This window comes from Piliocolobus tephrosceles, chromosome 1 (assembly GCF_002776525.5).
Source record: "Piliocolobus tephrosceles isolate RC106 chromosome 1, ASM277652v3, whole genome shotgun sequence".
Lineage (NCBI taxonomy): Eukaryota > Metazoa > Chordata > Mammalia > Primates > Cercopithecidae > Piliocolobus > Piliocolobus tephrosceles.
In genome coordinates this window covers 218054196-218074769 of record NC_045434.1, presented here as the reverse complement: position 1 = coordinate 218074769, position 20574 = coordinate 218054196, and the positions used below count along the sequence as shown (strand labels likewise).

Sequence of the window (20574 nt, the reverse complement as noted above, 5' to 3'; positions counted from 1 at the left end):
CCCAGGGCTTGTCTCGGTAGGGCCGGGCGGTGTCTCAGTCAGCCCCGCCCAGGGCTTGTCTCGGTAGGGCCGGGCGGTGTCTCAGTCAGCCCCGGCTGCCATAACAGATGACCCCGGCTGGGGAGGCTGGAACGGCAGCTAGTGACTGCTCACAGTTCTGGAAGCTGGAAGCTGAGATCAGGCCCACGCTCCCCCACTGCCTTTCCAGGTGTCCCTTCTGCACCATGCTAGGCGTGGTCTGGCCTTTAGTGGCAATGCATCTGTGTCTCTGGCGAGTCCTGGGCACACCCCTCTCCGTCCCATGGGGTGGGGAGCAGCTTGAGGCACCTCTTGGTGTTTGCACACCGCAGTTGCATTCCCGGTAAGGTCCACTGATGCCTGTGATCTCCCAAGTGCCACTCAGTGGGTCCAGCAGCAGGGGCCAGGTGGTGGGCGTGGCCTCCAGTGGCTTCTTCCCATGGGACAAGGCTCCTTGCTGCTCCTGCCAGGCAGATCCCTCTGGGCTGATGGGCTCTGACCGCAAAAACACTTCTTCCAAGTTAGCTTAACATTTAGACTTTGCAGTGCGCTTGCTGGCCACTCACTGAGTACTTAGGTTGTGCCTGGCACGGCGGGAGGGGTTGGGACACAAAGATGAAAAATCCTTCGTCCCTGACGGCAGGGCGGGTCCCGCACAGTGGAAGGTGGAAGACACATAAAAGCGTGAGCGGAGGAGGCCGTAGGGCCACAGGAGCCGCGGCCAGCGTCCTGGGTGTGAGGGCTAGTCGGGAGCGGCCCCAGGGAGGCGGTGGGGCTTTAAAGCGGGTTGACTGATAGCTGGGGGCGCGAGAGTGGGCTGGGAGGGACCAGGTGCCCCGGGCATGGCAGTGGGAAGCAGTGGGCTCTGCTGGGGAGGCTGCGAGTGCCCAGGGTGATGGGGGCACAGAGTGCAGGTGGGCACTGGGCTCCGGGCACATGCTCTGCAGATGTCTGTGCACAAATGAGGGTGCTGAGTGCTGGGCTGCGGACCACAGGGAAGACGGAAGCCATGGCCACGGCATCTCCAGTGAGGCAGCCCTGCCTCTGCATTGGGATCACAGGGAAACATCAGGAAGCCGCGCGGAGTGGCTGGAAAGGGAGCTTCGAGGGCCTGGGTCCTTGCTTCTCACGTGCTGACCCTGCCCTGCCAAGTCAGTACCTTCCTGGCTTCACTTCCCATGAGGTGGGGGTGCTGGTGTGTGACCACAGAGGTAACAGTGACAATAACTACCTTCTCCGCTTTGGGAACTCAGAACATATTGTTAGGGGTAATGAGGGAAAAAGAAGGATCTGATTCCAAAGGCAGAACTCTTTTTTTTTTTTATTTGAGATGAGTCTGTCTCTGCCTCCCAGGTTCAAGTGATTCTCCTGCCTCAGCCTCCCGAGTAGCTGGAATTACAGGCGCCTGCCACCACACCCAGCTAATTTTTGTATTTTTGGTAGAGATGGGGTTTCACCATGTTGGCCAGGCTGGTCTCACACTCCTGACCCCAGGTGATCCACCCACATCGGCCTCCCACGGTGCTGGAATTCCAGGCGTGAGCCACTGCGCCTGGCCAAGGCAGAACTCTGAATCTCCCTAAAGCAGCACACCCTGGATCAGGGACCAACCGCCAACGGGCGTGCCTCTCAGTAAGATCACCTGCCTTGGTGTATTAGGCCATTCTCTCATTGCTATAAAGAAATAGAGAGTGGGTAATTTATAAAGAAAAGAGGTGTAATTGGCTTACGGTTCAGCAGACTGTACAGGAAGCACGGTGCTGGCATCTGCTCAGCTGCCTGGGAGGCCTCAGGAAACTCACACTGTGGTGGAAGGGGAGGCAGGAGCAGGCGTGTCTCACGCGGGGGAAGCAGGAGCAAGAGGGAGAGTGAGGGGTGTGTGCTACTTTTAAGCCAGATCCCAGGAGGACTCACTCCTACGTGGGCAGCACCCAGGGGATGGTGCTAAACCCTTCATGAGAAATCCACCCCCAGGACCCATCACCTCCCACCAGGCCCCACCTCCCACCCTGGGGCTGACATTCCAGCCCGAACTCTGGGTGGGGCTGCCCGTCCAGAGCATGTCACTTGGTGACTGAGATGATATAAGAGACCCACTTCCGGCCGGGCGCGGTGGCTCACGCCTGGAATCCCAGCACTTTGGGAGGCTGAGGTGGGCAGATCACGAGGTCAAGAGATCGAGACCATCCTGGCCAACGTGGTGAAACCCCGTCCCTACTAAAAATACAAAAATTAGTCGGACATGGTGGCACACGCCTGTAGTCCCAGCTGCTTGGGAGGCCGAGACAGGAGAATCATTTGAAACTGGGTGGTGGAGGTTGTAGTGAGCCGAGATCGTGCCGCTGCACTCCAGCCTGGCGACAGAGTGAGATGCCGTCTCAAAAAAAAAAAGAGAGACTCACTTTCTGGCCTTCCCTCGTTCTCTTTTGGTCCCCAGGGTCCCTTTGACATGGACAGCTGCTTATCAAGACACTCCATCAACCCCTACGGTAACAGGGAGAGCAGGATCCTCTTCAGCACCTGGAACCTGGATCACATGTAAGCTCACAGAGCGAGGTTCAGACCTGAGAGTGCCGGCAGGGCCCTGTCCCTGCTGTGGCCCCATCCCTGCTGCGGCCCTGTCCCTACCACGGCCCTGTCCCTGCCACAGCTCTGTCCCTGCCACGGTGTTGCCTCCTTGGGTTTCAAGGGCTGTGCCCGTGTGACAGTCCCGGGAAGTGGTGCCTGGCGGCAGCATGGGGGACTGCTGAGTGGGTACACACCATTCCCTCCACTGTCAGTACACGTGCTGGACCCGGAGCCATCCTTCCTGTCCCCTCCAGTCCTCCCTGAGGATGGAGCTGGTGGGCAGCGTCCTTCCCCAGAACACAGGTCCCAGCCCTTGGCCGTCAGAGGTTCTGAGCCTCTGTGAGTTCGAACCAGGGCGAGCTTAGAAAGCAGGAGCTCCTGGTGTCATGGTAGGTAAGGGTGTTTTCCCCTTTTTCTTTTTCTTTTAGAGACGGAGTCTTGCTCTGTGGCCCAGGCTAAGTGCAGTGGCAGGATCATGGCTCACTGAAGCCCTGAACTGCTGGCCTCAAGCGATCCTCCTGCCTCAGCCTCCTGAGTCGCTGGGGCTACAGGTGCTCGCCACCATGCCTGGCTGCCTTATTTTGTGGAACCAGCCTGAGCAGAAGTCTCAGCTGGCAGCAGTGTTTTGTAGCTGTGAGGATTCTATGGCTCTAACAAATGGGCAGGATGGAAAACTTCATTCTTTTAAACTGAGATGCATTCCTTGAATATAACTGTAGCCTTGCCCTTGCTTTTTGAAGACAAAAGCCTTCAGATGCCCTTAAAATGGCTGTACAGGATGAGCATCCCTAATCGGAAAATCTGAAATCTGAAGTGCTCCAAAATTCAAAACTTTTTGCGTACCAACATGATGCTCAGAGGAAATGCTCGTCCGGGCATTTAGGATTTGGAATTTTTTTGTTTTTCTTCCCAAGATAGTTTTGCTCTTGTCGCCCAGGCTGGAGTGCAATGGCGTGATCTCGGCTCACTGCAACCTCCGCCTCCCGGGTTCAAGCGATTCTCCTGCCTCAGCTTCCCCAGTAGCTGGGATTACAGATATGCACCACCACACCCAGCTAATTTTGTATTTTTAGTAGAGACGGGGTTTCTCCATGTTGGTCAGGCATAGTTGAGCTTTTACTCTGTGCATACTCAGCCCCTACACCTTACCCCGAGAAACACGCTCTTGTGAAAGGTGTGTGTGTCCTTCAGAGCCCTCTCGCTGCACCTTTACCACACGCGTGTGAGTTTGACATGTGCATATGCAGTGGCCCACGCTGTCATCTGCAGAGCCGTGTAGCTGCACCTTTACCACACGTGTGTGAGTTTGACATGTGCATAAGCCGTGGCCCACCCTGTCATCTGCAGCATACCTTTTCATTGCACGCTATGCTTAGATTTGGCACATTCATTTTAGCAGGTGCAAAACACTTTTGAATAGGCTCTAATTTTAACATCTTTCCATGCTGGTAGGCATTTAGGTTATTTCTAATTTCTCATCATTATAAAAATCCCTGGGATGAACACTCTATGGAATGAACCCGTATGGTCTGGTTCTGTGCTATGTAAAGTGTGGTCACTTTCAGGCATTAGCAACATCTGGGAGCTTGGTGGGAATTCAGATTCTCAGGCCCCATCCACATATAACCCAGGTGCCCGGGGACTGGGGTGTGCATCCAACGTGGGCAAGGTGCTCCCGGTGTCTGAGCTTGAGTTCCTCTAGGGAGTGTTCTGGGTCCTAATGACACTGCTGTCCCCTCTCTGAGCCTGGCCAGGCTGCTCTCGGGTGTCACCATCCATGTGAGTTCATGTTTTCCCGGGTTCTTGCGACACTTGGTGTCATTGTACTTATTTGCATTTTCCCGACCCGACAGCTGAGACATAGATTCTCTTGCTCTAATTTTCATTTTCCTGATGACTAGGAAGGTTGAGCTTCTCTTTCCAAGTCTGTGGCCACTTGTGTCCTCTGTGTTGCTTTCCTTTGCTCGTTCTGTCTCGGGCTGTGGTCTTATTTGTGGGCATGGTTTACACATTCTGGATACATTAATCCTATGATATCTTTTATCATAAGTTTTATTTATTTTTTGAGATGGAGTCTCACTCTGTCGCCCAGGCTGGCGTGCAGTGGTGTGATTTTGGCTCACTGCCACCTCCACCTCCTAGATTCAAGCGATTCTCCTGCCTCAGCCTCCCGAGTAGCTGGGACTATAGGCACATGCCACCACACCTGGCTAATTTTTGTGTTTTTTTAAGTAGAGATGGGGTTTTGCCATGTTGGCCAGGCTGGTCTCAAACTCCTGACCTCAGGTGATCCGCCCACCTTGGCTTCCCAAAGCGTTGGGATTATAGGCATGAACCACTGTGCCTGGCCCACAACAAGTTTAATTTTTTTTTTTTGAAGACGGAGTCTCGCTGTGTCGCCCAGGCTGGAGTGCAGTGGTGCGATCTCGGCTCACTGTAAGCTCAGCCTCCCGGGTTCCCGCCATTCTCCTGCCTCAGCCTCCCGAGTTGTTGGGACTACAGGCGCCCGCCACCACGCCCGGCTAAATTTTTGTATTTTTAGTAGAGACGAGGTTTCACCGTGTCAGCCAGGATGGTCTCAATCTCCTGACTTCATGAACCGCCTGCCTCAGTCTCCCAAAGTGCTGGGATTACAGGCTTGAGCCACTGCACCTGGCCCAGGTTTTAAATGTTAATGTGCTCAGACGTTCCCTTTGTGTGTTAAGAAATCCTGCTTTACGAAGTTAGCTTTCAGTCCAGTGGCGAGTCTGAATGGAAGGATACTAATTATACTCTCAACACAGATTCCTTGGACTGGGCCTTATATGACCACCTAATGGATTTCCTTGCGGGCCGAGGGGTGGACAACACTTTTGCAGATGAGTTGGTGGAGCTCAGCACAGCCCTGGAGCACCAGGAGTACATTAGTTTTCTTGAAGACCTCGAGTTTTGTCAGGAGGCAGTAGAGCAGACAGACGCTGAAAGCTGTAGTTTCATGGCAGGCTCTGGCCAGTGAACAAGTCCTACTCTGAAGCTCGACATGTGCTTTGAAATGATTATCATCCTAATATCATGGGGAAAAACACCAAATTTAAATTATATGTTTTGCACGCTCATTTATTTTTTCTTATTTATTTTATTTTATTTTTTTGAGACGGAGTCTCGCTCTATTGCCGGGGCTGGAGTGCGGTGGCTGGATCTCAGCTCACTGCAAGCTCTGCCTCCCGGGTTCCCGCCATTCTCCTGCCTCAGCCTCCGGAGTAGCTGGGACTACAGGCGCCCGCCACCTCGCCCGGCTAGATTTTTGTATTTTTTAGTAGAGATGGGGTTTCACCGTATTAGCCAGGATGGTCTCGATCTCCTGACCTCGTGATCCGCCCGTCTCGGCCTCCCAAAGTGCTGGGATTACAGGCTTGAGCCACCACGCCCGGCTGCACGCACATTTATTATCATTTTTCCTGTACAAATCTATTATTTCTAGATTTTTGTATAACATGATAGACATAAAATTGGTTTATCTCCTCCAAAAAAAAAAAAAGAAAGAAATCCTGCCTTACCCTGTCTATCCGAAAGAGATTCTCTTACTCTTTGCTGGTTTGTTGGGCCCCTTGCCGCATGCACCAAGTACCCAAAAATGTTTTCTCCCGGCCGTCCAAATGCTCTTGTCCCTTTCAAGACCATTGCGGGTGGGGACGTCAATCTAGGGGACACAACCAGCATTTACAGAATGAAATAGGCCATCCTAGAACAGAGTACAGATGAAAATAGCAGACGGGACAGCGTGAATCAGAGGAATGTTTCACCAAGTGTTTGCTGCAGTTATATTTTCTCTCACGCTTCCCAAATATGTATGCTCACACACAGATAAGTGCGTTGGGTTTTAATTAAAAATGTAGTTTTTAGCACCGGTCTTCAGAAGGTTGCAGAGACACTGGTCTGTCTGCCACAGGCCTACCCTGACGTTTGTGGGGGTTGACACCACGTGCTACATATTTAACTATTTAAGAATAAAAGCTAACGATGCAATAAAATGCATGCTGTCCCCCTACCTGGACTTACGTATCATCACAGCTGGGAAGGTTCAAGAAGAATTTGCAGGCCTCTCCCAGTTCCGGGATGTGCACAGTAGTGGAGCCCAAACATGGCCTGCTGCCTGCTGCTTGCCCCTTCTCTTCCCACCCTTAGTGCCACCTCACACCAGGGGCCTGCACAGAGAGCGTCCAGGCTTGGAACACCTTCCTTCTTGGGCTGAAGGGCTGGGCTGTGGGGCTCAACCTGTCTGAGGAGGACGGCCTGGCCCAGAGCACGTGCGGTTCAGGGGCCCCGGGGCAGAAGGCGGCACACGGAGTGTCCATGTGGGCTCTGGGTGGGCCTGACTTCTCAGCCCAGAAGAATCCTGCTTGTGGTGAGAGGGCTGTGGTGGGTGGGGCCTGGAAAGCTCCCCTTTCCTGGAGCCCTGGGGACGTTTCTTTTAGCACCATAGCAGGGTCCTCATGGCCTGTGTGAGCCCTGCCTCTGGAGAATTTTTCTTTTTGTCTCTTCACAGCTGTCTTTGGCCCTTTACTTCACTTTATTGACGTTTGCTTTTTTTTTTTTTTTCTTCCTACCTTTTACCTTTGTGGGTTTCTTCTTGCTTCTTCATTAGTTTGTGTCTCTCTTGTATCTAACCTATGCTTAACGCAGTTTCTCCTAGGCTGCATGAGCTGTATCTTGGGAGTTCAGTTTTGTTTTTTTTTTTTTTTTTGGCAGTCTTACTGTGTCACCCAGGCTGGAGTGCAGTGGCATGATCTTGGCTCACTGCAACCTCTGCCTCCCAGGTTCAAGCAAATTTTCATGCCTCAGCCTCCCAAGTAGCTGGGATTATAGGCATGCGCCACCCGCCCCCCGGCTAATTTTTGTGTTTTTGGTAGAGATGGGGTTTCACCATGTTGGCCGAGCTGGTCTCGAACTCCTGACCTCAAGTGATGCACCTGCCTCAGCCTCCCAAAGTGCTGGGATCACAGGTGTGAGCCACCGCGCCCGGCTGGAGTTGTTTTGAGACTGCATGATTTACGTTATGATTTTGTTTTCGCTCCATGGGTTGTTCAGAAGTCCTTTTAGTTTCGAACATGTTTCGTGTTTGTGTGCGGTGTCTTGTGTTCCTGCCTGCCGTTCGTTGTGGTCTGTTTCCTTGTAACTGGTCAGCGTTTGGAGGTGTTCATAACGCTCAGCACCTCAGTTCCAGTGTGCCGGGTTTCTATGCTGTGCCCGCTTTCTCTCGGTCCTGTGGCGTTTCCACCCCTTTCCTCTGGCCTTTGTGTGCCATTAGGTTTGGGCTTATCTCTTGTTAGCCAAGGGTAACGGCCTTTTTGTCTTCATCTAACCTGAGATTCTGTCATTCAGCCACAGTGGGAACCTGCTGCAGGTGTGGTGACAGCTGCTGTCTCCTAGAACATGACTCTGTGGGGTCCCTTGCTCTCAGCTGTGTCCCCAGTGTGTGGGACGTGGGACAGAGTTTGGCCACGGTGGCCACTCAGGGAATATCTTTTTTTTTTTTTTGAGATAGAGTCTCTGTCACCAGGCTGGAGTGCAGTGGCACAATCTCGGCTCACTGCAACCTCTGCCTCCTAGGTTCAAGCAATTCTTGTGCCTCAGCCTCCCGAGTAGCTGGGACTATAGGCGCCCGCCACCACGCCTAGCTAATTTTTGTATTTTTAGTAGACACAGGGTTTGACTATGTTGGCCAGGCTGGTCTTGAGCTCCTGACCTCAAGTGATCTGCCCACCTCAGCCTCCCAAAGTGCTGGGATTGCAGGCGTGAGCCACCACACTGAGGCCACTCAGTGAATCTCTGTTGACCGTTTTGTTGAGTGAATACATAGATGGGATTTTAGCTGCTTTACTCTGGGGTTTTTTTTTTGACGGAGTCTCGCTCTGTCGCTCAGGCTGGAGCGCAGTGGCCAGATCTCAGCTCACTGCAAGCTCCGTGTCCCGGGTTTACGCCATTCTCCTGCCTCAGCCTCCCGAGTAGCTGGGACTACAGGCGCCGCCACCTCGCCCGGCTAGTTTTTTGTATTTTTTAGTAGAGACGGGGTTTCACCGGGTTAGCCAGGATGGGCTCGATCTCCTGACCTCATGATCCACCCATCTCGGCCTCCCAAAGTGCTGGGATTACAGGCTTGAGCCACCGCGCCCGGCTACTATGGGTTTTTATCCACCATGCCGCATCTTCACTTTCTTCTGGTTTCTTCTGTACCTTCTCTTGACTGACTTGAGTTTCCTTCTTTCCCTTGCCCATCACCCTACCCTTGCGTGGTTTGACGTTCATGGTGTCCCTAATGTTAGTGATACTGGAAGAGGGCACTGTTGCTGTCGCCTTTCCCGGGCCGGCCTTGTAGTGACCCTCTGCAGTATTCTTTAGCGTACTTGTCTCACCTCATTTTAATCCTGCACAAAATGCTGGTGTGGTTTTATGGTCAACACTTCCATTTATTTATCAACAGATTCACCCGCGTCTGCTTTTGCCAGTGCTTCTTGCATCTCACCTCTGGGTTCATTTTCTGATTACTGATGTGTAGCCCTTCGTGTTTCTTCTGTGAGTGGCTGTGAGGGGTAAACTCCACTCAGCGTTGGAAAAGGTCCGTTCAGCTTCCACTCTTGAGTAATTATTTAGTTAGCACTGAATTCTAGGGTGACAGATACCTACCTTCAGGACTTTGGAGAACAACTCCATTGTCTTCTGGAATCTGTTTGTGAGAAGGCTGTTGGCAGCCTAATTTTCTGCCTTTTTAATGGTAGTTTTAGATTTTTCTCTTCCTCTTGGAAAATGATAAGTAGGTGGAGCTCTTTCCTTTGAATTCTGCCTGGGACTTGTATTCCTTGTGCTGAGGACACGCTTTTCTTTGGTTTTGGAAAACGCCTCCACGTGGATGAGGTGTGGCTTCTCTTTGATTCTGCCTGTGCAGTTTTCCGGGAGTGCCTGTTAGCTGTGTCTTGGACCCCCGCATTCTGCTCTCCTCATGCTGTGCCTGTGTCTGGGCTGCTGTCTCACTGGGACTTTCTGCTGTGGACTCCATCGTGTCCCCCAAAATTCGTATGTTGAAACCCTAATCCCCAGTGTGACTGCATCAGGTGACAAGGTCTTTGGGAGATAAGGAAGGTCCTGAGGGTGGGGCCCTAATCCAGTAGGACTGGAGTCCTCATAAAATGGGAAGGGGGCTCATTCTCCTTCTCTCCCTACCGCGTAAGGACACAGTGAGAAGGCGGCGTAAAGACACAGTGAGAAGGCGTAAGGACACAGTGAGAAGGCGTAAGGACACAGTGAGAAGGCGTAAGGACACAGTGAGAAGAAGGCGTAAGGACACAGTGAGAAGGCGGCGTAAGGACACAGTGAGAAGGCGGCGTAAGGACACAGTGAGAAAGCGGCGTAAGGACACAGTGAGAAGGCGGCGTAAGGACACAGTGAGGAGGCAGCGTAAGGACACAGTGAGAAGGCGGCCATCTACCAGCCAGGAGGAGAGCCCTCACCAGCACCCGGCCTGCGGGCACTGCTCTTCCAGCCTCCAGGACTGTGAGACACTCAGTCTGTGGTTTCTCCCCTGGCAGCTGGAGCACACTGAGGCTCAGTCTGTGGTTTCTCCTCTGGCAGCTGGAGCACACTGAGACACTGAGACACTCCCGTATGGTTCAGGAATTCTCTCTTCAGCTGTCATGTGTTCATTCTGTCCACTGAGTACATACTTCCTTTTCTGGGTTCCTAAAGAGTCCAAAAGAAGTGCCTATGGGTTCTTTATAAAACAAGCCATTTTTATGCCAGTCTGTTTTCATTATTTCCATTTCTTTTTAATCATTTTAATCAGTAATCGTCCATTTTAAGCATATTTGTTTTATGGTCACACACTAAAGCATTCAACCTTGCCCACAGAGAGGTCTGGCATTTGTTCTTGAGTCCTGGGAGGTAAACTCCAATGCCTTGAAATGTCCTGCCTGATAGGAGTGTCTTTGTTCACCTGGGGACCTTGGGTCACTGGATAGTTTAATGGGGTGATTTAGGGTGGGGGCTTTGGGGCAGCTTGACCTCTAGAGGGTTTGAGGCGGAGGTTGGCTCCGTGGGCCATCAGCCATGTCTGTGTGAGCCCCAGTGAAGGCTGGTGTCCAGGCCCGGTGAGCTTCCTGGATGGCAGTGTCGTCACAGAGGGCTGTGGAAGTCCGTGCTTGGGGAAGTGAGGGCTGGCCATGACCGCACAGGGAGGGGACAGCTGGAAGCTCTGGGATTGGGAACCTTCCTGGACCGCCCCCTGTGCCTCATAACCTTGGCTGATTTTCATCTGCAGCTGTAAGAAACAATAACCTTGAGTCTACCGGCTCACTGGGGGATCTGCAAGTCCTTTCAGGGAGTTATGGAGTCTGACGTGGTCTCAGGGACACCTCCCCGCTGTCGTTGGTGTCAGGAGCGAGGGTCCTTGTGGACTGTGCTGGGCTCCTGAAGGGCCTGTCGTGTGGGCAGCCCTGTGCCACTGCTGGGTCGGCCTCTCCTGCCGGTGGAGCCTTCTGCTGCTGTGTGCTTGGGCCCGGAGCTGGCTTTAGTGTGCAGTGTTTCCTGTGGGCCTCCTCTGTGCTCTGGGGTGTCACGGCGCCCCTTCAGTGTGGCTGTTCGTGGGTTCGGATTTGATTCCTGCAGACGCCCAGGGTTTCCTCGTGGCTTGGAAGCAACTTCCTGCCATTTCTTGCTTGTGGTTCTCTGCCTTGTTGGTCGTGTACTTTGGGCCGTACACCCTGCGTTCTGCGGATGACCGTGAAGGCGGGGACAGGAACGCACTCCCGGTGTCCACACCCTGTGTGCTCCCCTGCCTTCTCTCCCCACGCTGAATTCGGGCTTGTCCACGTGACACCAGCGAAGGCAACACTGAGCTAACAGAGGCCTGCTTGCCTGGGGAACTTGTCCCCTCTGAACACGGCCGTCGCCATGTGCGGGAGCCTGTCCTGACTCCTTCAGGATGGAAGAGGACAGGGGAGAAGGGCCCAGCTGTAGGCCACCCTCCATCAGACACAGCCCCTGAGTGTACCAGGCAACACCAGCAGAAGACCCCCCAGGCCAACCCCCGGAAGCCACTGCGTTTTGTGGTGGCTGCTTCTACAGCATTAGATAATGGGTTCCGTGGGTTTCCCTTCCTCTTACCCAAGCACCGGGCTCTGCTCAAGCTTTTCTATCCCCCTTAATGGCTATGGCAGGGGTCTTGGTCCCACCTCCCTGTCTTTCTAGGGTCCCCTGGGCCTGTATCAGGGACTGGAACCCTGGTGAGCCCCTGAACCATAGCTTGCCTGTGTGCACTAATTTCTCTTTAGTTTCTGGCAGCTGGGGAGCCCCTTTCTTTTGATCTCAACTAAGTATTTTAACAAGGTGACTTTTGGCTGGGTGTGGTGGCTCACGCCTGTAATCTCAGCACTGTGGGAGGCCGAGGTCAGGAGTTCAAGGCCAGCCTGGCCAACATGGTGAAACCCTGTCTCTACTAAAAATACAAAATACAAATACAAAAATTAGCTGGGTGTGGTGGTGCACACCTGTAATCCTAGCTACTCAGGAGGTTGAGGCAGGAGAATGTGTTGAACCCAGGAGGCAGACATTGCAGTGAGCCGAGATCGTGCCACTATACTCCAGCCTGGGTAAAAGGGAAAGGTTTGTTTACCAGAAAAAAAAAAAAAAAAGCGACTGCAGCTCAGCATTTCTGTGGGTTGCAGGGAGAGGGGTCTGCACCAGTTTAGCTCACCACCCACCATAAGCCCTCCTGGCCATGCGGTCTCTAATCCCACCTCGTCAGTTTGCAAGTTCCTATGCTTGTTACTGCACAGTCTTCCAAATGGTTTATAGGTGAAACAGCAATATCGTGGTGTGTGTGTGCTTGGGACAGTCTCGCTCTAACCAGGCTAGAATGCAGTGGCATGATCTTGGCTCACTGCAACCTCTGCCTCCCAGGTTCAAGCAATTTTCATGCCTCAGCCTCCTGAGTAGTAGCTGGGATTACAGGCATGCGCCACGATGCCTGGCTAATTTTTTTGTATTTTTTGTAGAAGCGGGGTTTCACCATGTTGGCCAGGCAGGTCTCAAACTCCTGGCCTCAAGCGATTGCCCACCTCAGCCTCTCAAAGTGTTAGAATTACGGACGTGAGCCACTGCACCTAGCCTCATGTAGTTTTTTGTTTTCTTTTTTCCAGACAGAATCTCACTCTGTTGCCCAGGCTGGAGTGCGGTGGCACAATCGCTGCTCTCTGCAACGTCTGCCTCCAGGGTTCAAGCAGTTCTCCTGCTTCAGCCTCCTGGGCAGCTGGGATTACAGGCACGCATTAGCATGCCCAGCTAATTTTTGTATTTTTAGTAGAGATGATGTTTTGCCATCTTGGCTAGGCTGGTCTTGAACTCCTGACCTCAGGTGATCCGCCCACCTCAGCCTCCCAAAGTGCTGGGATTACAGGTGTGAGCCACTGTGCCTGGCCTCATGTAGTTTTTTAAACAGACACACATATATGTGTATAACGGTATAAGATTAGGATTGGAAAGATCAATAGCAAACCCTTAATAGTGATTACCTGTGAGGGGAAGGAGGGACATGAGATTATAAGTGGGATCAAAAGTGACTTCAGATTCCTTTGTAAGGCTCTGTTTGTAAAATTTTCATGTCCTATCGTGTAATTTTTTGGAGGGTAAATCTATATGTGGATGAAACATGGAGTCAGTTAAGCCAGTTGTTGATGGTGGGTGACTGTAAGTGATGGGAAGGTGGTTGACCCCCTTTATTTTCCATGTACTTTTCAGTGTTCTGAACAGTGACACAAGTCTTTTTTATTTTTTTTTGAGATGATGTTTTGCTTTTGTTGCCCAGGCTGGAATGCAGTGGCATGATCTTGGCTCACTGCAACCTCCACCGCCAGGGTTCAAGTGATTCTCCTGCCTCAGCCTCCCAAGTAGCTGGGATTACAGGTGCCCACCACCACGCCCAGCCAATTTTGTGTATTTTTAGTAGAGATGAAGTTTCACTATGTTGGCCAAGCTGGTCTCGAACTCCTGACCTCAAGTGATCTGCCCGCCTTGGCCTCCCAAAGTGTTGGGATTACAGGCGTGAGCCACCATGCCCGGCCACAAGTCAAGTTTTAAAAAGTAACATGAGCAAGGCTGCTTGCATCAGGCTCTGCTCGACAGACCTGGCCAGCTGGCTTGGCCGCGTGTCCGTGATGGCACTTAGGGGAACTTGGGAAGAGTTGCGACTGCAGTGCGCTGCTGTGACCTGTTGCCTGTGGCACCGTGACCACAGAAAATGATGTTTCTAACTTTACTTTGCAGAATAGAAAAGAAACGCACCATCATTCCTACACTGGTGGAAGCAATTAAGGAACAAGACGGAAGAGAAGTGGACTGGGAGTATTTTTATGGCCTGCTGTTTACCTCAGAGAACCTAAAACTAGTGCACATTGTCTGCCATAAGAAAACCATCCACAAGCTCAACTGTGACCCGAACAGAATCTACAAACCCCAGCCAAGGTTGAAGCGGAGGCGGCCTGCGCGGAAACGGTAGTGACATGTACACACCATGTTCTGGTCTTGGTTCGAGGCCTGACGTGGGTGTCATTTTAACAGGTGCCTTTTTTTTTTTAATCACTCCAGTAGTCCTGGAAAAAACCTTAAAACATGTTTCCTGCAAATCTGATTTCAGTACATTTCTGAATTGTGGTTTTTTTTTGTTTCGTTTTGTAGAGAGTTTCATTTTTTTTTTTCTTTTTTGAGACGGAGTCTCACTCTGTTGCCCAGGCTGGAGTGCAGTGGCGCGATCTCGGCTCAGTGCAAGCTCCGCCTCCTGGGTTTACGTCATTCTCCTGCCTCAGCCTCCCAAGTAGCTGGGACTACAGGCGCCCGCCACCACACCTGACTAATTTTTTTGTCTTTTTTAGTAGAGACGGGGTTTCACTGTGTTAGCCAGGATGGTCTCGATCTCCTGACCTCGTGATCCGCCTGCCTCAGCCTCCCAAAGTGCTGGGATTACAGGCGTGAGCCACCGCACTGTTGCCCAGGCTGGAGTGCAGTGGCACGATCTCAGCTCACTGCAACCTCCGCCTTCTGGGTTCAAGTGATTCTCCTGCCTCAGCCTCCCGAGTAGCTGGGATTACAGATGCCTGCCACCAAACCCAGCCAATTTTGTGTATTTTTAGTAGAGATAGAGTTTCACTGTGTTGGCCAAGCTGGTCTTGAACTCCTGACCTCAGGTCATCTGCCCGCCTCGGCCTCCCAAAGTGCTGGGATGACAGGTGTGAGCCACCGCACCCAGCCTGAAAATCATTTTTTATACCTTCTGACAGCCCAACTTCCAGAGGACAGCTTTGGGGTACTCACTGCATTTCTGTGAGTTCCTGGTCATACCGGTCAGTAGGGATAAGATTTGTCTCTGAGCTGAGGGATTCTTCTGTTCTCTGGTTTCACCTGTGTTGGTTTGCTCACATAATGTGGTCACCATACTGAAATGGTGTGATGGCTGAAGTTGGCCACTCTTACTTGAGGGATGAGTTGTTTATGCATCAGCTCTCTGCTGGGTCTCCATTTCCATGGCAAATGGGCAGCTTCATCCTTCTTGACTCTTCTAAATGCCCAAAAGAGAGGTGTCATGCTTTGGGAGCAAGATGTTTGTACTCCATAAAGAACATACAAGGACATTCACTGCTGATTTTTTTTTTTTTTTGAGATAGGGTCTCACTCTGTAGCCCAGGCTGGAGTGCAGTGGTGTAATCTTGGCTCACTGCAACCTCCGCCTCTCGGGTTCAAGCGATTCTCCTGCCTCAGCCTCCCAAGTAGCTGGCATTATAGGCGCCCACCACCATGGCCAGCTAATTTTTGTGTTTTCAGTAGAAACGGGGTTTCACCATGTTGGCCGGGCTGTTCTTGAACTCCTGACCTCAGCTGATCTGCCCACCTTGGCCTCCCAAAGTGCTGGGATTACAGGCATGAGCCACTGCACCTGGCCTGCGGAATTGTTTATAATGGCAAAAAGTAGGAAACCCCCTAATGTCTATGAATAGGGCCATAGCTATTATGTTGAACCACATGAAATTGCCTTTTTCTAGGCCAAAACTGGTCAGCATTCATTAATTTCATGATTCAACCTGATACATTTACATAGTGCAAAACTATGTCGCAGTTTCAAGCTTTTATGAGGAAAGTGTTTCTGTGTAGAAACCAGAAGCTGTTCAGTGCACTGGCAGCTGAACCCTGCTCGTTGATCAGCGTTACTATCATCTCAGATCATATGGAGCTCATGTCAGCCATGTGGGTGGCAGGTGCCAGAGATGATCTGGAAGGAAACACGCAGATCGGAACAGCAGTAATCCTGGGGGATACGGGGGTAGGGCTGGATTACAGAGGGCTCATTTTCTATGTCATGTATTTTATGATACTTGAATTTTTTGAAATGGGCATTTATAACATGTTAAAATGTACTTTTTAAATTAAATCATTTTGTAACATTTGAATTGTTACATTTGTTGTACAATCAGGAAAAGCAATAAAGATTTTTCAAAAATAGACATGTCAAAAAAGTTTGTACTCATTGAGGATGCTGAAAATAAGGATTAAAAATAAGGAGTCCGGCCGGGCGCGGTGGCTCAAGCCTGTAATCCCAGCACTTTGGGAGGCCGAGACGGGCGGATCACAAGGTCAGGAGATCGAGACCATCCTGGCTAACACGGTGAAACCCTGTCTTTACTAAAAAAATACAAAAAACTAGCTGGGCGAAGTGGCGGGCGCCTGTAGTCCCAGCTACTCGGGAGGCTGAGGCAGGAGAATGGTGTAAACCCAGGAGGTGGAGCTTGCAGTGAGCTGAGATCCGGCCACTGCACTCCAGCCTGGGCAGCAGAGCGAGACTCCATCTCAAAAAAAAAAAAAAAAAAAAAAAGTTACTCATGCAGCAATCTAAAGTTGTACTTTATTTATTTGTTTATTTAGAGGCAGAGTCTTGCTCTGTTGCCCAGGCTGGAGTGCAATGGCACAATCTCAGCTCACTGCAACTTCCGCCTCCTGGGTTCAAGTGATTCCCCTGCCTTAGCCTCCCAGGTAGCTGGGATTACAGGCGCCCACCACCATGCCCAACTAATTTTTGTATTTTTAGTAGAGACAGGGTTTCACCATGTTGGCCAGGCTATTCTCCAACTCCTGACCTCAAGTAATCTGCCTGCCTTGGCCTCCCAAAGTGTTGGGATTACAGGCGTGAGCCACTGTACCTGGCAAAAGTTGTAAATTAATTTCCCTGGTTATCATAAAATGACTTTACAAGACATATTTCCAAATTATAGTTTGTTGATCAATAAATCACAAAGTTATTCAAAGCAGGTGAAGGTCACAGCTCATGAGGAAAGGATCACATTAGAAGTGGAGAATGACACCTTCAGGGAGGGCAGTGTTTGAACAGCAAAGAGCAGAAACACTTCTCATAGGGCGCTTCAACTATATCTTGCTTCCAATTCATCTATTATGGAAAATCCTTCCTGTGCTTCACAGGACATTTTCGCAGGGTTAATTCTAGCTGCTCTTGTAATTAAACTAGAAACGTATAAAAGCTCAAACCAGCAAGACTGACTTGCTCCGTCATGAAAAGGCACACACGGTCTTCCCGCATCCCAGGCAACTTCTCCTCGTCCGTCGTCACCTGGGGACCCCAGCTGGCTCCTGGTTGGTCCACTCGGCTTCTGTGTGCAGGTGGTGGCAGGAAGAGGCCACGGAGACCGCGCTCCCAACGGCTTCTCTCACTGCCCTGGGCGAGCACACGCAGTGAGCTGCTCCCTGATGCCGCTGGGGCTGGGGAGGGCAGCTCTTGTCAGGCAGCTGCACAGGACCTCTCCATGGCCTGGAGGAGAGCCCGGCCTTCTCCACCACACGCTAGGAAAGCCTGACACTTCTGCGGCAGACAAGAGGGAGTGGAATTACACTCAAGAGAAGGGAAGAGGCCCTGTCCCAAGGGTCTCAATGGTGAACGGGTCTAAAAGATGGACCCGGGCCGGGCGCAGTGGCTCACGCCTGTCATCGAACACTGTGGGAGGCCAAGGCGGGCGGATCACCTGAGGTCAGGAGTTCGAGACCAGCCTGGCCAACATGGTGAAACCCCGTCTCTACTAAAAATATGAAAAATTAGCCAGGCATGGTTGTGCATGCCTGTCATCCCAGCTACTTGAGAGGCTGAGGCTGGAGAATCGCTTGAACCCGGGAGGCAGAGAAGCAGGATGCGCTTCCTCCACTCGGCTCCCAGGCATTGAGAAAGGAATTTTAGAACATATGACTGCTTTCAAAATATTTTCAAAATATATTTTATTTCTTTCTTAGCGTATTTTGCAAAATTTCCAAAGTAAACGTTAGCTCCGCATACAGAAATAAAAGAGTTCTTTAAGAACTAGCACTGAATTCATCACAAGTATGATCAAATTATGGTAATGGAAAACAAACTTGCCTATGACCAAAGCTACTGAGCTGAAGTGAAGAGCTGTCTTTACAAAAATCCCTCTCACTGAGCCCACTGCCCTGCAGCTGACTCAAGCCATCATCACGTATGTACGTGTACAAGAAAGGACACTGGCCGGGCATGGTGGCTCACACCTGTCATCCCAGCACTTTGGGAGGCTGAGGTGGGCGGATCACCTGAGGTCAGCAGTTTGAGACCAGCCTGGCCAACATGGTGAAACCCCCATGTCTACTAATAATACAAAAACTAGCTGGGCATGGTGGCGCACGCCTGTAATCCCAGCTACTCAGGAGGCTGAGGCAAGAGAATCACTTGAACCCGGGAGGTGGAGGTTGCAGTGAGCCGAGATGGCGCCATTGCATTCCAGCCTGGGCGACAAGAAAGAAACTCTGTCTTCAAGAAGAAAAAAAAAAAAAGAAAGGACACTGGCACAGTACAGCAGCTTTGCAACCTCAAAGACTGTCTGAGTTTGAGTTCCCATGAGTGCATCCTCCACAGACATTCGGTGCTTTGCACTATTGACTTTGATGGGTCAGTTCTGAAGTCTGATTAAGACATTCTCTTGGAGATACATTTTATATAAATCTTGTAATGTGCTAAACTGTCAAATTGTTAATGGTATGAAATAGGGCAAGGACATCATTTTTTATGGTCTCTACATTTCTGCATCATCGTCATCATCATCATCATCATCATCTTTGGCTCTGAAATGCATTTTTCTGAACTCTCGTCTGCTCATTGAAGGACACGATGAAGACGCAGGTGGGAGGTCCTTAGAGAAGAAAACATGGCTTCAGTCACGAGCAACACACATCTGCACCCGCATCTGCAATGTGCCCCATCCAGCAGCTCTGGGGCTCGCAGAGCGCTCTTCCCTTTCAGACGCGTGAAAACGCCTGAGTCCCAGCATTCACCTCTAGATGAGAGCTTCCTCCCTGCTGGGCTGATCGGGTAAAAAGAAGGAAAGATGCTGGGTTCAAAACAAAAGAAAGCAACAGCGAGCGTGGCGTGGATGTTCAAAAAAACCACAAACCTGATTTCATGGAAACACACCTGTGGCTGCGGGAGGGACCCCTCCCACCGCCACCTTTCCCAGTGGCAGTGATTCTCAGCTCGGGAGATGGAGGGAGGGCCCCCAATTAGCCAATGTTTTCATTTTATCCTCGTGGGTTAAAATGATTAATTTATGTTTAATGTTGTGTCGAGGCATTATTTACCTGCACTGAGTGGGGAAGTGTGTGACTTGAAAGTGTGGCTGGCTGCCTGAGTACCCACGGGAGAAGGAAGGCGCCGCTCTTACCTGCATGAGCTCAACGTTTCCAAAGAACCGGCTCACGGGCATTGGCTGATTGCTGTCGTCATCCAGAAAGACACTGTTGTCCATCTGAAGTGGTGGCTTCTGCACATCCTCTGTCTCTAGCCCTGGCTCATTTTGCTTCTGCACAGTGGAGCTGCTATTGGATTCTTCTGCTCCGGACCTGGCACTGTGCTTCGGCACGGACAGGCCATCTTTAGTCTTTGCTAAGCAAGAGTCACTCACAACTCTGCAGCCACCGAGGGGAAGACTTGCAGCCCCCTGCTGCACGGAAACGCCAGCCTCGCTGCCTGGAAGCAAGGCACTGCTTTCAGCAAACTCATTTTTATAAGGGGCCTCAGGTGTCACTTTTGGCAAAGAAGCGCTGTCATTCTTAGGGACAAGCTTCTGTAATTCTGACTTCACAAGATGACCTTTGTCACATTTGAACTTCTTGGACGTTCGCCTGTCTGTGGCTTTGTGGGATGAGGAAGTCTGTCAAGAAAAAAAAAAATGTTAGGGGAACCAGATACATCTAGCAAATAAAACAGGCCTCAATCCAGAGGCTAGTATTTCTTCTCACATCTGAAATGATGAAGATGCTGTGACCACAACTTTCACAGATCGCCATTTCACTGTTCTGCCACCAAGGGACAAAATACAAGTGAGACTGAATTTAGACACACCCCACATAACTCCTACACTTTGAGTTTTCCCTAGTGGTGGTACAGCTCCTGAGGCGAATTCTGAAGCACACATTTATATGTTATACAATGACAATAAAAGAACCCAGCTTTCATTCATTTCTGCTAGGGCATAAGCGCTGTGAAGGAAGGAGTCTTTGCTTTATTCACCGATTAGTGCTTGGCACACAGTAGGTGCTCAAGAAATATTTGTTACATTGACTTTGACAAAATTTTACCAAGCACCTCATTACGAGCAAAGCTCTGTGCTACATGCTGGCATATGGCCAAGTCCCAGCCCCTCAGCTGTGGGCTCCGGGAAGCGGCTCTACGTCATCGGGAAGTTCAGGCACTCACTCCTCGGAAGTGATGAGGGCTGGGCTAGGGTGAACGGCAGACGGCATGAGATTCCTTTCCCCACCCACTCTGCCTTTCTCTTCAAGCCTCTGGGGGTGAGGCTGCATGGCAATGGGCCAGCATGACTCGACAGCCCACCTAAGAACAGAGCAATGAGCACAAGTGGCCTCAGAGCCTGGTCTGGACACACACACAGGTGGGCAGGTGCT

At 51.1% G+C, this 20574-nt stretch overlaps 2 protein-coding genes across 8 annotated transcripts in view; one reads left to right on the top strand and one right to left on the bottom strand.

Moving 5' to 3' along the window:
• DFFB (DNA fragmentation factor subunit beta) overlaps positions 1-14361 on the top strand; it is a 29060-nt gene extending 14699 nt beyond the window's left edge. Inside the window, exons 5-6 of one of the 5 annotated variants that reach the window (XM_026457471.2) lie at positions 2456-2556; positions 13879-14361. In XM_026457471.2, the coding sequence (XP_026313256.1) occupies positions 2456-2556; positions 13879-14110 (333 nt within the window). In that variant the 3' untranslated portion in view covers positions 14111-14361. Of the gene's footprint in view, positions 1-2455; positions 2557-9791; positions 10359-13878 lie in introns of those variants that run through there. The other 4 variants (XM_026457470.2, XM_026457472.2, XM_026457474.2 and 1 more) reach the window with 4 other exon arrangements.
• Positions 14362-17863: 3502 nt separating this feature from the next.
• C1H1orf174 (chromosome 1 C1orf174 homolog) overlaps positions 17864-20574 on the bottom strand; it is a 20600-nt gene continuing 17889 nt past the window's right edge. For 2 of the 3 annotated variants that reach the window (XM_023215195.2, XM_023215194.3), the window contains exons 3-4: positions 19332-19820; positions 17864-18803 (exon numbers count right to left, since the gene is read on the bottom strand). In XM_023215195.2, the coding sequence (XP_023070963.1) occupies positions 18687-18803; positions 19332-19820 (606 nt within the window). In that variant the 3' untranslated portion in view covers positions 17864-18686. The other variant, XM_023215196.3, reaches the window with a different exon arrangement.